The sequence below is a fragment of the Lytechinus pictus genome, chromosome 2 (assembly GCF_037042905.1).
Source record: "Lytechinus pictus isolate F3 Inbred chromosome 2, Lp3.0, whole genome shotgun sequence".
NCBI classification, from domain to species: Eukaryota; Metazoa; Echinodermata; class Echinoidea; order Temnopleuroida; family Toxopneustidae; genus Lytechinus; species Lytechinus pictus.
This window is the reverse complement of record NC_087246.1, coordinates 26,857,990-26,876,251: the sequence shown is the minus strand read 5'-3', so window position 1 is coordinate 26,876,251 and position 18,262 is coordinate 26,857,990. Positions and strand designations below refer to the sequence as shown.

At 36.0% G+C, this 18,262-nt stretch overlaps 1 protein-coding gene across 1 annotated transcript in view; it reads right to left on the bottom strand.

The window, feature by feature from the left end:
• The window catches only part of LOC129282199 (uncharacterized), a 41,962-nt gene extending 24,774 nt beyond the window's left edge, over nucleotides 1-17,188 (bottom strand). The window contains exons 1-13 of the mRNA XM_064114500.1: nucleotides 17,106-17,188; nucleotides 13,671-13,868; nucleotides 12,437-12,621; nucleotides 8,165-8,491; nucleotides 6,852-6,946; nucleotides 5,874-6,098; nucleotides 4,977-5,261; nucleotides 3,785-3,901; nucleotides 3,364-3,424; nucleotides 2,148-2,252; nucleotides 1,559-1,623; nucleotides 546-755; nucleotides 126-273 (exon numbers count right to left, since the gene is read on the bottom strand). Coding sequence (XP_063970570.1) covers nucleotides 126-273; nucleotides 546-755; nucleotides 1,559-1,623; nucleotides 2,148-2,252; nucleotides 3,364-3,424; nucleotides 3,785-3,901; nucleotides 4,977-5,261; nucleotides 5,874-6,098; nucleotides 6,852-6,946; nucleotides 8,165-8,491; nucleotides 12,437-12,621; nucleotides 13,671-13,837 — 1,990 coding nt within the window. The 5' untranslated portion in view covers nucleotides 13,838-13,868; nucleotides 17,106-17,188. The remainder of the gene's footprint in view (nucleotides 1-125; nucleotides 274-545; nucleotides 756-1,558; nucleotides 1,624-2,147; nucleotides 2,253-3,363; nucleotides 3,425-3,784; nucleotides 3,902-4,976; nucleotides 5,262-5,873; nucleotides 6,099-6,851; nucleotides 6,947-8,164; nucleotides 8,492-12,436; nucleotides 12,622-13,670; nucleotides 13,869-17,105) is intronic.
• Between the last annotated feature and the right edge of the window lie 1,074 nt (nucleotides 17,189-18,262).

Genomic DNA, 18,262 nt, shown 5'->3' with positions numbered 1-18,262 from the left:
ACACCTACATGTCGCTTCAAAAGCTGACTTCACCAAGTGGCTATTCATTTTGATGGTAAAATGCTTTTCATCATCATTAATCCTCTTTTATCATCAATTCTGTTTTAACTAATCAACAAGCGTACCAAGGGTATTTTGTCCAACTCCTGCTTCTCTCTGAGATGCTGGAAAGATGTCCTCATCATCATGGTGACTGAGAATCATTGATCTATTGATCAGGGGATATGCAGGAACAGGTGGTGGTGAGATGATGGTGCCATCTCCAAAGTGAGGCTGGATGGATACAAAGAAAAAAGGAAAAATAACAAAAATATCAATAAATCAATCAGTTAGTCAATAAATCAATAAATTATTTACAAACAAAAATGACGCGGTATGACGATCATCACAATCATTATCACACAAAAAAACATCATCACCATTTCTGATGTCATCGTCCCCCTCCATCATCATCACCGTCATCACTCATCATCAACGTTATTATCATCATCATCACCCCTATCATCATCTTAAACATCATCACCATGACTTCCAGTACTCCTTACCTTGTCCCCACCACCATTCCCAGAAAGAGAACCAAGTGCTTCCGATCTCAATGCAAACACCATCTCGGCAGAATGGTTGTAGGACTTCTCATCATCCCAGGCCACGGCAGCCGACTGGGACATGGACTGGCGCAGTGTCATGTGACCACCATTTGGCAGCTCCCATCCTGATTGGACATCGTCTCCCAGGTCATGTGACATGGTCTCATCCTATAAGTGACAATAAGAATGAGATGATACTCCCAGTCTGACTTTGGTCTTTCAAAAATATATGATTTTCTTCTTTCAGGGCCACGTTGCATAAAAGTTACCATTATGGTAACTTTGCCATTCAATGGTAACTACCATGGTAACGCTGATCAACAGCCAATCAGAATCAAGGATTCCATGCAAGTTACCATTATGGTAACTTTTATGCAACAGGGCCCAAGTAACAATACACTACAAAATACACAATCCATTAAAGTCAAAATATAATGTAATTCTGGTTAAATAGAAGCAACATGTAATGGTCTAACATGTCCTAAATGGATCTTGGATATCGCAGCTGAGTGACGGTACACTGCATTCAGTGCATTCAGTACCCCGAGGCACAGAGTAATTAATGTACATAACGGTCTTGACAAAGACATGAAGAAACATGTATAAGAGGGGGAAAAACCTATAAGGAGATCAGTGCTTATACTCAGACTGAAAATGAGAGATAGAATGAAAGAGAGAGAGAGAGCAAGAGAGAAAGAGGCAGAGACAGGGAAAGAGACTGACTATGAAATGGATTTAACAGTTGTCATAACCTCTTAAGAGGCTATGTAATCCTTAGCATTATTACATATATCTTACCATTAATGGTAACATTTTCTTATTGCAACATCTCAACAGCCAATCAAATCAGCATTTCCATGGAAGTGACAATTGTTGACAAAGTTGCAATCAATGATAGGTTTCATGCAACTAACCCAGGGTATATCTATCTCCATTATGTATTGATAGCAATGGGTGATAGAAAAACTGACCTGTCTGAAAATGTTATCTCTTTCACACTCTTCTTGATCCTTGTCTATCATAGCCATGGCATCATCTGAAATAATCAAATACTTGAAATGAATTGAAATGTAATTGAATTAAATTGAACTGAATTGAATTAGTTGATTTGAATTGAATTAATTTTGTCACTTGCAACAATCAAGTAAACAACCTTTGAGCTATACCATGCATGTTTTTCTATACAGGTTGTTATCAAAGGAGGTTTGACTCCCGGCATATTATAACATCATTGTTAACTTTATGCACATCAAACTTTTACGATCGTAAAGTTTTTTAATTCTATACATAATTTGCCACAAAGAGCACGTCGTTATTCACAAGGGAAAATTTACAGTCCTAAGTATTTAACATATTTCTTTGTAAGTACATTTTTCACAAGGTTTCTACATTACTGAAGTTGTTTATTTATGTGTCAAAATCAAGAGCACAATTCCACTTAACAACGTGGAAATAACGAGCATAGACCATCGATTTAACAGCATTGAACAATTTTAAGTGTCAGTTTTATTTTTTCTATTCCGATGACTCCAAAGAGTTCATACTTTCACTGAATCTTACCTTCAGCAATAAATTCCTCTCCACTACCGAATCCCAAATCTGTCATTGGAAGACCATTCTGGTCTGGAAATGGACCACTATCAAAGGGATTCTGAACACCATCTCCTACAAAAATGAATACATAATACACAGTTAGCAGGCATTTCCAAAGTATCATCTCACTTACCTATTGACTACTGAGTTCTCAAATTCCTAGAGGCTTGCACGGGGAACACCCAGAAGGCAATAGCTTAATATCATAGTAAAATCAATCATATTGATGGACATGGGGCCGTTTCATAAAGCTGTTCATAAGTAAGGAGCGACTTCAAGAATGACTGGTGATCCTTTCTTACGCGCTAAACCGTCGCCAATTTATAATACCATTTACCACAAGAAAGGATCACCAGTTGTTTAAAGTCGCTTTTAACTTACGAACAGCTTTATGAAACGGCGTCCTGGGGCTGTTTCATAAAACAGTTCTAAGCTACTGAAATCCTTCCATTTGATTGGCTCACAGTGAACTTGTTACAGAAATTGTGCATTTGTTATTATAATAAGTTTTTAGGAAACAAGACCCTGAAGAGCTAAACCTTTACATGACAAGGAATGGTACTTGCCATAAATCCCACCGCTGCCACCACATCATAAAACACTGGCCTCCTCTCTGTGTGCAAACAGTGTTTTGACTTAGAATAACAAAGATAAGGCCTAGCTGTACCATGATCTATATAGGAACTCATCTGTCCTCGTGTGACTTTGATTTATATTTGCACTCTTGTGACGCATCATAAGCAATGATACAAGCCTTGTTGCTATGATGCATGCTGATTTATGATGACTTTTTTGTTCTGTGAAGATGGCTCCATTTTCTGTTAATTTTGTTACCATGGTTTTATGCCACAACATCAAAAATGTATTTGAAAAATTGTGGGAATGTAAGGGTTCAGGTGAAAGATCAGGTATAATTCTCACAATATCGGATGAAATGGAATCCACATCATAAAATAGGTACACAAACTCTATGTTGGATACAGATTCATATCATAGATAGCTAAATAAAACAATAAACATCTGAGTGGCAGTAAAGATTCAAGATGCCCTTTCTTTCAATTCTGATAGTTTGATTCTAAACTACTTCTTGCAGGATTAGTTTGTTCATTTCATTCAAAATCAAATTACAATTCAACATACATGATGAAAGTTAGCTCCCTCTATCATCATTCTTCAAACTTACCAAACATGGAAGCTCCAGCTCCATTCATGTTTGAAGCTCCACTGAAATCCTCATTGAACCTCTGTGAACAAACGAAAGAATAAAGGACAATTCCTGTCAAACTGTGTGACAATACAACTACTATCACAATGATATGATGAATTATTATTTACCCTATGAAATCACAAAATATATAAAACTTACTGGGCTTTTTCAACCAATTCTTTTAGTGGAGCAAAAAGGAGAGGAGGTGAAGTAGGGTAGAAGGAGAAAATGGTAATAAAAGACGGGAGTGAAGTAAAAGAAAGGACAATCTAAATAATGCCAATCTTTCACAGAGAGTTAATTTTGTAATATTTCAAAATCATGTCTATTATCTTTAAAAAAAATAAAATATATCATGATGATTAATAAAGACATAAACACCTAGCAATCTCCTTACCTTATCAAAGTTTGTTGAACTATCCCGTGGGAAGGATGCCTTACTACTAAAGTTCATTGATCCTGCTCCTTTCTGCCAGATGTCTGTCTCTCCAATCGGCTGTATTCGTGACTGACCCTTCAAAATTAATGAAATAAAATTAGAATCTAGATCAGTAACAAGGGGTAGCCTAATACATACCAAAAATCCAATCCTCATATTTTTTCTTCCATTGATATTGATAAACAAATTCAATTGGCACTTTGATTGACTAACAGTTAATAAATTGAGGGTCAAAAAATCAATGTCCTTTTAAAATTATCATATGCCTTGTGCACAAACGTCAAACTGTTGGGATACTAATAATGTATATCTCCTACAACAGCTAAATTGTTTCAGCTAGAATTTCCTAGGATTGATTATTGGAGAGTGTTTCATCAACATTTCTATCTGACAAGTTGTCACATCTGACAACTTTCCTTGGTTTTGATTGGCTGAGGAGCACTGTTACTATGGCAACTGTTGGATAAAACAGGACTTGTCAGATAAAACAAGTCCTTTCATGAAACGCTCCCCTGATCCCTTACCAAAGATTACTAGATTAATAATAAAAGCCTTTAAAGGACAAGTCCACAACAAGCATAACACTGAAAATTTCATCAAAATCGGATGTAAAATAAGTTATGACATTTGAAAAGTTTTGCTTTATTTCACGTAATAGTTATATTCACATCCTGGTCAGTATGCAATGAGGAGACTGATGACATCAACCACTCACTATTTCTTATGTATTTCATTACATAGAATATGAAATATTCAAATTTTCTCCTCGTTATCAAGTGAAATAAGTTTTATTCCTTCCTGAACATGTGTAATTATTATTGTTTGAACATTTTTTTTTCTTACATGAGGGTGCATATTTTTAATTCTGTAAAAATCGAAATATTGTATAATTCAAACAATAAAAAACAAAAAAAGTAGTGAGTGAGTGACATCAGCGACTCTCTCATTTGCATATCACTGAGTTATGCATATAACTGTTTTGTGAAAAATAAGTGAAACTTTAAAATGTCATAACTTCTTATTTTACATATTTTTTGATGAAATTTTCAGTGTCATGCTTCTTTGATTTTTCTCTTTTTCTACAAATCATCGTTTTTCTGGAGTGGACTTGACCTTTGATATTAGCAAAAAACATAATTCTGCCACTCACTGAAAAGATTTCCATGTGTGGGGCACCATTATCATCATCATCATCCTCATCATCGGCATCTTCATCAGCATCAGGAAACCGTCGAACCACAGCAGGAGGATCTACAGCCCCAATCCCACTGGTCATTGTCCAGTCTCTACTGCTTCTATTCGCTCCTTGTCCTTGGAATGCCATGAGAGTAGACTGACCAAAGGTGACCGGTGCATCGGGTAGTCCCGAGCTTGTGGTCTCTCCGTCACTCATACCATCACCCCCTCCACCACCGTCTCCAGGATCTAAGATAACCTTAAAAAAATCAAACAAAAACAAGGATATCAAACCAAAATCACCCTCCTAAAGCAAGTTTCTGTAGAAAGTATGTAAATGAAGTGAAATTATGAAAATTAATTTGAATAAATTTGAATAAATCTCTAACAAACAGGTGTATCCTGCGATTCATTGAAATATAATAAAGACAAAGCAAGAAATTAATAAACAATGTGATTTTCATTTGCTTTATGAAATGGAAAGCCATCTCTAAAAGAAGACAACTATTGTTTTTTGTGGTAAGAAATTTAAGATGGTAATTAAAATGGTAATAAAGGTATGAATATAGCATAATTTAAGATATGAATGGTTACATTTCTGGTGAATACATAGGCCTGTATTCTAAAGTCGGGTTTAAGTTAATAGACCATGGTCTAACTCTGTGCTAAAACAATGGGGAGCCAAAGATTAAAAATTTATGTTTATATTTTATATTTCTTATGTTTACTATTTTGTTTCCTTTTGCTTATAAATTGGAAGTGTACTGAACATTAGGGATTTGTGCCCCAATTGGCTCTCCATAGTTAAACAACTTTAAACCAGGGATTAATTTAAACCCATGTTCAGAATAGAATCTAGATTCTAACTTACCACCTCCCCTTCAGCAGATTGCCTCGGCTCTGTAATTGGAATCCTCTGATTGTCATCTTCCGAGCTTCCACCATCCAGCTGAAGTCTGGAAACCTGATTGTCTAACAACAACATATCTCTCAAACCATTGAATCGTTGATTCCTCTCATCTTCGTCATCTCTGCTCTCTCCTACTCCGAGCCGATCAGAAGGATCGGGTGCATACAACCTTGTTTGGGCATTTTCCTGGATTATCCAAACAAGTAACAAAAGAGAAAGTGATCTTGATTGCTTGATATAAGGAAAGCAGATACTGGTGGCTGTTTTATATAGCTGTAGGTTAGAAATGGCACAACTTAACGCATGACTGGCAACCCTTTATTGAGCTGAATGAGAAACCCCAACTTCTCACTAACAATATTTTAACACAATTGGAGTGCATTTCCTATCGGTTCCATGACATTTGCTCCGGCGACATTTGCTCCGCTATAAAGTCCACACACTAATGGAATTGCCAACTTTCACCTTGGAATTTACATTATACACTATCCTAGACCTTCCTATCACCCTCAATCAAAGTTTGAAAATATAGAATTTCATATTCAGATGCTTAACAAAGAGAACTTTAATCTGAAAAAAGGGGGGATTTAAAATCTAGCTAATGAGACTCAACATGATTGAGGAATAAGCACCTAAGAATTGATCAACAATCATGTGTACAGTTGTGTTTAATTTACAACTTTTGTTTATAATTCAGTTTTTATTGATAAAACAACTTATTTACAACAACTTCATGACATACCTGAAATACTACCAATGTTACTCGAAAGACCTGTTTGTCACAATTTTACCTCTGATCATCTAAAAAATTAAGAAATTGAATAAAAATATAGCCCATAAAATGAAAGATAGAGCCCCCAAAATTCCGCAATCACCCCAATGTGGAAAAAATAAAAATTATTTCCTACCCTAAGTGTAAGGACGATGTTGAAGGCTTACCTGTCTTACAGCATTAATCTCATCTTCGGTGTCAATCTCACTGCTTCTTCCACCTTCACTCCCCTGCGTTCTCGATCGCATAACATGGGCAGGTACTAAAACAAGAAAATACACAGATTGCGTTCTTTATCTTTTAACACAAAAATGGTTCAAGAACAGGAAAATACACAGATTCCATGTATCTCCATATAACATAAGCAGGTTGGCCAGAAACAATTACCCGGTGCTTGATGAAGACACATCACATCCTAATAAAGGTCTTCAAAGGTTAACACTATGAGAAAATCTCCAATAAGGTAGAGAGCTTGTTGTTATTTATATATATTATATCAGGCAAAACAAGCAATACAAAAGTTGTTTGTCACGAAAGGAGGACAAACTAGACAATCTAGACAGTCAGACCAAGGATAATAACTCCATGAATAGTCAGGGAATCAAAGAAGTTATTCTAAGAATGATGAAGGTCACTAGTTTTGTGAATAAAATCTTTTCCAGGCCATAAATAAAAAGTTCTTCATGCACCAAAGAAGGCGAAAAAGAGAGAACAACACAAACAAGATGTTCCTATGTAGAAAAGTAAGGGGGTGTTGCAAGAAAAGGATAGATCAATTTTAACTAAGCAGTCCCATTTACATGTATGTGTGCATTTGATGATGCAAGAAACAAAGGAGCAATCAATTGCAAGCCTTATGATTAATTCAGAGAGGTAATGTTTATTCACAATTGATTGCAAGTTTCTTAGTGACACCCCACCTTTCAGAAGTAAATAATGCAGGATGCAGAATGAGCCAGCCTGAGTTAGTAAAACACGCTCTAATAAGCACTTATTGAACAGAATATGTGAATGTCCTTGGTCTGTTTTTTGCATACAAATGAAATGGTACATATACTCTGACGCTTACAGTTGTGCTCAAAAGTTATTGAACCCCGACACAAAATGCACTCCTTCATGCTTGTGTTGAATGTAGACAACAAATACACAATGTTCGGCGAGCCCAGAGAAACAAAGTTTTTATTGAATGTAATTATTTTATCACCCAACTTCAGTTTACAATTAAATATCTAAAACATGGCAGAACTTTAAATATGAACACTTTCTGGTGGGGTTCACTAACTTTTAGCACCACTGTATACAGGGTGTATCAGAAAATGGAAACGCATCTTTTATGTCTTCACACCCGGAATAATTCAATAATCGCCGCAAGAACAAGATATTTTCTGGTTTATAATTGCATCAACATGTATTAAAGACCTTCGACCTCATGACAGCAGAATCACAAACTTGTCTTTAAAATCAAGTTTGAATTACTGACCTGGAGTCGGTTGTCCGTCTGAGAAATCACTGGCAATGCCTTTATCGTCATCCTCCTGGTCCTCTTGGCTATCGTAGAACATGATAGAGGGCGCACTCATCTGTGATACCATCATAGTAGACCTGTTACCGGGGCCAGACGATGGGAAGGGGTGCTGTGAAGTACCCATCATCATACCACTCATGTTACCATCCCTGGGGTGAGACGACAGTGGGAAGGCAGGCTGCGGGGTTGCCATCTCTTCCCCATCTCCCGTACCAGAGCGAGGGGACTGCAGATCCTGTGAGAGGTCCATAAAGTCATCGTCTAACTCCTCAAGACCAGAAGCTGTCAAATACAATCAGACAAATTCAAACAAGTGTAAAGCTTACTTTTTGAAAAATTATCGGATGGACAAGTCATTGAATTAGTGTCATAAAACTGTTTTTATAAGTTTCAGCGTAATGCATTATGGTTAACCATTGATCAAAGAAAGCAAAACTTCACTCAAATTGGCTGAAAATTTGTATTTAACATCTCTACATCCATTAAATTCCCATGACTTGTCTGTATTTTATTTGGTTGTAAATGAAAATGAGTTCTAATCCCTCCTTTCTTGATTCTGAAAGACTGATTTCTGGGAATTTCAGTTGATGTTAAATGACATCAGTATGTACATGTGGAAAGAGATCTAGCAAAAATCTAGCACAAACTACCGGTATACAAGAATGTCATTGTTATCTATAGGCATAAAAATGCAATTCAGGCTGATGAGTGGATAATCTACAAATAACAGAATTCATTGATATTCACCTTCCATCAATACTTTTAGGCTCCTTTTCTCAATTTGAAAAAGAAAATAAATCAGATCTTAAATCTGAGTAGAGTGGTCTCCAGATTTGGTTATTTTAATGTGTAGTAAAAAGTTATAGGGATAGAATTATTCCCCAAACTCTTGCTAAATATATAATTCCATATTTGATTTGATTTTTTTTTTCAAATGGAAATTTGCCAAAAAATAATTTCTTATATGATTATTCTTTAGCATGAAATGTATTTTTACATCTTTAATAATGTAGTTTTATTATATATATTTTTACCAAAGTATTTGACTTAAGTGACTACCGCTTAGGCAGACTTCTCTGTTTTACACATAACTGATAACATCTCATTTTGTTAAGTTGCCACTTCTAGTGACAAGTGGACAACTAGCTTACAATGTGTGGTCATGAATTAATGCTTCCATCCCCTTTAAATTTTATGGGGCAAATCAAAGAATATGCTTAAAATATTTGACCCCTCCACATTGTGTCATGTTAATTTTGTATGTAGGCTATACTTATACATATTTAGATGAAATAAAGTTGTATTGAATTAAAATTTACATTGTCAGTGTTACACTTCGGCAAAATATTTTGATTGCACAGATACATGTACTTGTTGACTTCCGCTCTCTTTTAATCTAGATTTTAGCACTTAACACTACGCACACTTTGTGGTGTGATACACATAAATATGATACTTCCTCTACATTAGAGAGTGCTAAATTATGCCAAGTCAAAATCTTTTGCGAATGGGTACAATACTATTGAAATACCAGCACTAAAAATTTCAATTTTCAATCAACAATGGTGAGTACTTTAAATATCTAATTTATCAAAAAGAAGTATTGTACAGTAGTCCATCCACTAAAGAGCACACATTGTCCACATTAATAACTGCAAATGAACATACCTTTAAAAAATGAAAATATACATGTTGAATTATGTGGGTTGACCTAAATATGTAAATTTTGTCGTAACTCTTGAGACCACAGATACAGTATATGGTTGAAAGGCAAAATTCAACCCAGTCTAGATGAGGTAAATAGCACTTTCTATAAGGTTGACTCTAACTTGACTCATTGTTTAAAGAATTGCATTTACTCAGTGACCATTTGACTTTAATAGGGAAGGTTGACTCATTGTCTCAAGCAGACAGTTAACTATAGGCCTACTAAGTTTTTTTTTAATGCATTACAGTTACGGTACAAATATGAGTTTTAATAGGCCCTACCAAAACAGTTGGCGTTTTATATGTAATAACATGTATAATGACAGTTTATATGTAAATAACTGAAACTACATGTATCAATTTCAAGTCATGATCATGTGATGAGTAATTGATTCAGATATGGCTGAAATATCAAAGACAAACATGTAAACAATGAGGTTAGTAGATGGGTATTGGGTAGCATTAAAAAAGTCACTAGCATGTACTGAAGAACCACTTCCCTGGTAGAACCAATGAAATGCAGCAGTATACATGTCCATGTAAGGAGTTACCAATGTGAATATCAGTGTGAAGTCACATACACTCTAGTGTTTACATGTAAATATCATAAAATTACCAGCAGACATACAGTATTAGTGGAATGTCTAATGATCTCTTGCTTAAATCCTTTAAATGTAGCATGCCACATACACAATGAATATCAACACTCACCAGCTTGAGTCCTGAAGTGTTCAAAATGTTTGCTTATTCTTTAAATTCAAAATCTTGATCATATACATCTTATATACTGGAATAGAGACATTTTTTTGGGGGGAGGGTTTTACCTTCACTCTTCATTCATTCACCACAAATATGTTAGTAAACTCTGTGAGGAAAAAAAATTATCCAAGGGTGCCACCAAACATCATTTTCCAAATAGTCATCATATTTCATACCAAACTTTGCATATTTTCAATGGCTTTAGAAAAGAACTTCATGCATGTACATGTATCAAGACAACTAAGCAAAAGAGTGTACATGCACCAGAGGAGCAGTCTAAGTGTGCAATGAGTAATGACCTCCTTGGAGTCCTTCCATGAAAGATGCCCAGCTGATCTGAGAGTTCAACCCATCTTTACAGGGGAACTTCACCCTGATGATAAAGTTGGTTTTAATAATAACAAAAAAAAAATTATAGAAAAATAATGGTAAAGGGTTGCTGAAAATCCATCAAAGAATTTGAGGATTATCACTTTTTTCAAGTTTTTAATTTTTGACATTGTATATGTCAGTAGCTACCCCATGTGTCATGCGTTTCCATAAATCACAATTTTTCTAATGGAAAATGATAAATAAGATTATTTTTCTTATAGAAGGGGGTATGAAATAATTTGTCTGATGATATATGTATATTCATTGCATAAACAAAATTACTTTTTTTGTAAATTGCCATGTTTGAATTTATATCACACGGTATATGGAGGAGCTGCCCCTCTGTGACGTAAAAATTTTAATTTCAAAACTGTCATTCTATCAAACTTTCACCAATACCTTTTTCATTATTTTATTCGAACCAACTCATTGTCAGGGTGAACTTCCTCTTTAAATGGAAGCCTAATATTATGAAACTAGGATTAGTTCCAATTAAATGAGATTGTTATCAATATCATGACCGAAACTCCTCTTTATCACCATGACAATCGGTAAATCGATGAAGTATTGGATATTATATTGTTGCTGTACCTCAAATACAGTAATAAGAACCTAAAGAATGTTCATAATAGCAACATGATCTCAGAAAGGCATCTCCCCCAATTCCACACACACCTTCACACTTAACAAAAAGATTTAAATTTACAATGCATTTCCCTTTAAAGTTTTTTCCCTTCATAACGATAATATTCAATATGTTCTTTTCCACGAGATAGAAATCACTTTGGGATGCTATCCCTGGTCAGCATTGCCACACAGTGACAGCATCAGTCCAAGTCCAGTGCATATATTGTAAGGAAATAGTTAGGTGTTCCATTATTTTATCCAATGTTAATGACAATTTTGGAAGAGGGAGGGAGCTTATTCCATAGCCTGGGTGCAGTAAAGAAAGCTGCATCCTAGTGCTGACCAGTTGATATTTAATTTCAATGTAAGTCAATTATCACAAGCAAAATATCATCGATAACACAATACATCACTGAGTCTGAAAGTTCATTATGGGCCGCAATTTCCTGACAGCAGGGAAGAAGAAATCTATTGTATAGCTTTAATTGGTGTTTGTCCATGAAAAGCATGCATTTGGGTAACAACTTACAAAGTTCTGAGTTGGTTTAAAGCATTACAGAGCAGCATAATTTGTGGTCAATAAATAGTGATTAATTGTTCATAATTTGGTCATATTGCGTACTACGGTCTATCAACATAATCATAAAACTATCATCAAATATTCATTATTTTTTCAATATTGCACAATTTCGATATTGAAATACCATCCAGCACTACTAAGGAATTTATCCAATAAAAGACAAAAAAGTGTTATTTTCTTACCAAGGTCATCAAGATTGAGGATACCCAATGATGTATCAGTCATATCTGAAGGGGCAAAGCTGACCCTTGACCTAGCAGAATCAGGCATTGCATCTCCATCCTCTTGTAAAGCAGCAGCTCCTTTCATAGTGTTTGATAGCTGACGGAATAGCTGTGCATGTGAATCCTCTAGATCTTGTCCATCTCTGAAATGGTAAGGTATGTACATGTTTAAAAGGGTAAACATTACGAATACAATGAAATATTTCAATGATGTTAATATTTTTGCAATGACCAAAACCATGAGGAAAACCATGAAAACTGAACTGCACTGTTTCATAAAAGATTTAATTACCGTACACATGTACAACAAATTTGCCTAACAGTTTAAAGCTACTGAAATCATGCAGTTGAACTGGCTGATAGTAACCTTGTTATAGATATTGTGCATTCGATATTATAACAAGTCTTTATGAAATGGGATCCTGAATTTGACATCATGCGATCAATATTACCAACATCACTCAATGACTCTGATTGACCGAAGTGAAGTGTGTGGTTAACTGTTCTAGAGCGATTCATAAGTCACCATTTTTAATAACTTTGCCACTTCCAGGATTTCTATTCAAGTTTTTCATTCCAATTTTTGAGTTGTTGATTTCATACAATGCAGTAATTGAGAATAATAATGAAATGTTGAAATAAAATGTGAGTTACATGAAAACAGTGCTACAATCCCTTTACACTATTTAAAGTTAAGTATTCATTTACTAGCTAGAACATAAAATCATTACACAAACATTTCTCAAACTGTATACACTTACACATTGTACGGACAAAGAGAAACATACGACAATTGCAATTGCAAATGAAATTAAATTTTTTAACCAAAAATTGCAAATATTTAAAAAGGTGAGATTAAATTATATTGCAATTGTGAAAAATAATATTACAAAACTCAAAAAGAAGTGTATGATGAGTAAGTCATGACATTTACAAAGTGAGAATTCATGGGATTATACACAAAAGTTGAAATTATAAATTTTTGTATTGAAGGAAAAAAAAATTAACTGAGCATACCAGCTTTCTCGATTCCCCATTGATTTCTCTGAACGGGGGAATAGGAGAGGAAACATGCTGGGCACAACTTCTCTGGAAAGTGCAGTAAAAAAAAATAGCTTGGACTTTTGCAAAATATTTAACTGGTTAGCCTAGGCATGAATTAAAGTAATTACTAGTAACCAATCATGTTTACCTGTGTGGAAGAGGCAGAAAAGGTCTTGCAACAGATGAAGCTGCAATGGGAGACCCTATTGAAGATCTCAAAGTAATCTCATCAAAAGGAATGGAGCTCTTATCCTCCACTGATATAATGGAATTATCGTCAAGGAAACGAAGCACCTTCTTCTCCTTGGTATTCATTCTCTATGCAATATTAGACACATATGTAGATCTGTGAACAGAGATAGTTAATACGAAAATGTAAAAGATTCAGGAAGTGACGTAGAGCATGGAACATGAGACTAATTTTGTCAATTCTTTACTACCAATTGGTATAGCCTAAGTAAATATTACCAGATTAATATCTATTTTCTAAAGATTTCCATGGCAAAGAAGAAGAGCGTAGTGGGTTTCACAGTACACCACGGTACACCTTATTTCTTCTGAAGACGATAAGAACACACTTGTCGAAATGGCGAGTTTGGGTGGTCCTTTTCAGGACCAACAATTGCCCACAAAAGATACTGTACATGGTGTACCATGAAACCCACTACACTCAGATGAATATCACTACACAATGTAGGCCTACAAGCAAGTGACATCTCTCAGCTCACAACTATCCACAAGACATTCAAACATCTCAGAAACTGATAAAAACACATCCACAAAATTGTATTTAAAAAAAACCCTGCTAAACATATGACCTCAACATGACATCAGAGAGCCAGAATGCAGTTGGAGTCATGGAGATTGGTGATCTCTCTCCTCTCCAAAATGGAGTTTCAATCCTTCTTCCTATAGCAGCTCTAGTGGGCTACCTAGTTCCACCTGCCCAGAGCAGGCAGATTATGCAACACTGCTTTCATGGCTTTATCTATAAATTGGTCGGTACAAAGGCCTAAAACATGTAAGCACAGTAAGTTAGTATCAATAGTAATAATAAAAAATTTACTTGTACTTTCCATCTTATTTATATGCTAATGGTGCTTCAGAGCAAATTTTACAAGAAAAAAAAGACAGTAATGATTGGAAATTCAACAATGAATGCATATGCCTAAATAGATGTCTGTCTGTAAGCATTCTCACACATGAACAGGCATGTCTTCAGAGTTACCCTGATGGTGGTCGCTGATGTCTGTTTTTGTTTAACTCTAGTTAATTCCAAAGGGTCAACCCCGCAAGAGTACTACCGTCGGTGAATGGGGACGATAGTAAAATGTCAGAAATTGTTAAATAAATCCCCAGAAAGAACGGTTATTCCTGCATTTCTTAATTAATTTCATGACTCGAAAATAAAAAAAAAGTTATAATAAATTTTCATACTTTACAGGGTGCAAAGTTTCTTATAGCAAATCGTTCCCAGCAGGTAATTGTGGCATTATCCTGGTTTAAGTCACCACTCCATTCACTGCCGTTTATTTCGTCAGCGGCGGTGACTTCTTTCCTCTCCCATTGACTCTCCGACAAACACAAGAGAGGTGACTTATTTCAGGATATGGCGGTAATTGTTAATGGTTGTGCTTCTTCTTGGGCACCACTGCACCAAACTCCAAAGTGGGATTCCTCACCTTACGTTAGTCTTAACATTAGACCTCTCAAGCATTTGGATACCATCTCTTTGCTTTGTTTGTTTGTATGTGAACGATTTACCCGATTCATAACCCAGGGAGCTCCAGCCCGCGAAGCATGTAGGAGCCCAGGACTCATCCGTGTAATATTAGGCAGAGGGTACTCTCCAAAATGGGGTAGAAACTAGAATGGGGTTGCAATAGCACCCCAAATAAAAGGGGAAAAATGAATTATGCACTTACCTCAATTATATGAATGAAGGTCTATCGTGACACAGAATCATGACATGCATCAAGGGCCAAGGCACAAACTGGACCCTCAAAAAAAGGAATAATTCTGTCTCCTTCGTTCTCAATCTTTCAAGTTGAAACAAAATGGCCGATCGATACCGAGAACGAACGCAACAGAGGTCTAACTTTTCCTTTTTTTGAGGGTCCAGTTTGTGCCTCGATGTCAGGATTCTGTGACTGTGTCTCATGATAGACCTTCTGGCTTCTTCCATATAAATCGAGGTAAGTGCATAATTTATTTTTTCCCTTTTATTTGGAGTGCTATTGTGACCCCATTCTACAATTTGGGAAAGCATATGTCCGCCCACTCACACAAACATGCGAGGTTAGTTGTACTAACCTCGCACAACGCATGTCATTTCATAATGAATTTTGACGTTTTCATTCATCACACGAATGAGAGAATATGAAACACACCTAAATCTTCACAATATACTAAATTTGTTCATCTAAATATTATCATTTAATTGAATTTTAAAATTTTTATCGAACGTATTTATTAAAATGGATTTTAAACGCTTACCTCCAAATCTCAGCCAAGATACTCCGTCCGATCCTTAATACTGCGGTAGAAATTATGCAAACAACAATCGAAATGCGAATTTTTCCTATCGAACAGTCTAGATTCAAGTCGCCGGCGCATAATAGGAAATTGTACCTAAAAAAATCAACAGGCATCTCACGTATAATCGCTGATGGCGCTACATCATAAAATAACGCTGAACAGCGAAAAAAATGCGGAGTGCCTATAACGCAACCAGCAGTAAGTTAACCAGCAGTACAGCTGATCTGACGGAAACGACGTAAACAAGCAAGTTTATTAAATAATATTGCGCGCCCTCTCTGTGCGTATAGAGAAAACCAGCGAATTGGCAGCATGCCTGCTTCGACATCAAGAAAAATCATCGATATAAAGTACCAGAAAGACAGAGAGGAATTGAAATTGGCTTCATATCGTTTGGTAAGTTTCATATACATTTTTACAAAGCTTACTTGATTTATAGTTGATACTCTATTTCTAATTTTAACATAAAAATAAAAGGCATCAATGTTACTGCAAGTGCCGTGCCAGTGGTTATCCTGTGCACGGCGGCGGTAATGTACCCAGGGCCATGGGTGATGTCCGCCTAGACCTGTCACCTAGTACCGGTAGTACACGGACGAGTCCGACTCCTGTCCTGGGTTACGAAATTAGTTACGAATATGAACATGATGAGCCGTGACGATAAGACAGTGATGTGTTTTATGGATGCAGATGATTTGACGAATTCTATGCATTAAAGGAGAACAAAAAGTACAAGTGCAATTACAATTGCAATTTAATTGGATCATCGTTCAGCATGCAGCAGCGACATGCGACGCAGCCAGGGCCAGGCCCAGGAAACGGCCAGCCGGCAGCGCAGGAGCCGTGGACCGGCCCGGCGAGAGTCAGCTCACGAAGCGAGCGAAGCCGTACCGCCTACCGGTAGTGACTGACAGTCTCAGCCTCTGCCTAGTCTCCCTACGTCGTTCGATTATCAGAACGGACAAGACAACGAACTCGCCAATTTGACAGTAGTTCATTTAATAAGTGTTTTACTCAAAGTTTAAAAAATATCATATCATATTACCAAAAATCTTCAATGTTACGTCTTCAAAAAAACCGTTCTTGGATGTCGTCGTCGTACTCCCGAAAACTCGCTAACGGTTATTCAATTTACAAACGTAGAGGGCCGGGCATCCAGATTTTTGTTTCGAAAAAAAAATTATGGCTTGCGCCAAGGGAACAGGCCCGGAACAGGGTTGTCTTTTTTTTTCAAGTAAACTGCTTATGATGACAGTCCTGCTAGCAAATTGTGTATGTTATGATAATTTGGTCATAGACAATATTTGTTTAAAAATGATAATTTTAGTCTATATTTTTTTTTCTAAGATTCATGCCAAACCCAGTACCGTATGGGCACTAGTATTCAACCCGGCATAATTCAAAGATTTTGACATATTCCCCCAAATATTTAGAAATAGGGAATTTATCTTGATTTCATACCTTTGTTATTTCCAGGGTAATCTGTTGTCGGTATTTTCTTTATCAATCTGTCGACTGTATGCGCGGAGGATCGAATTATGCGGCGATGGCCTTTTGCACTGAATGGCACTAGTATTCAACCTAGTGAGGATTGATAGCAAATTTCAAAAGGGTTTAGATTGCTAAATTAGATCTAGATCTATGGAAGTCTCTGGCTTTGATTAATTCCCTGTTTGGTCTCATCTCAAATGGTCTAGTCCATAGTCGGATGGGACAAGGGCAGATTGAGAGACAGGGCCATCTTTCATCACTAGGTTGAATACTAGCTACCGACGGATTGAATACTAGTACCAAAAACCATCGCCGTAAAATTTGATCGCCCGCGCACGCAGTTGACGGGTTGAAGAAAAAAATAACGGGAAAAGAATAACCAGCATTTGCTCTTGGAAATAAGACAGGTCTGAAATTCAGGTAAATTCCATATTTCTGTATATTTGAAGAAACTCTCCAAACGGGTTGAATACTAGTACCCTTACGGTAATCATAATCACTAGGGCGATTCCACACTAGAACTTCAAAAATATCATAAATTTCAACATGCTTTCAATAAGTCATTAATAGTGTAATATTTTACTATGATACCTAAATTTTATGAAAATTATGAGTTTTAACCAAAAGTGAAGTCAGATATAGTTGTTTTTTTTAGGAAACAATGGAATTTTCAATAATTTTGCTAATTAAATAGTCAAGTACAAACACTGC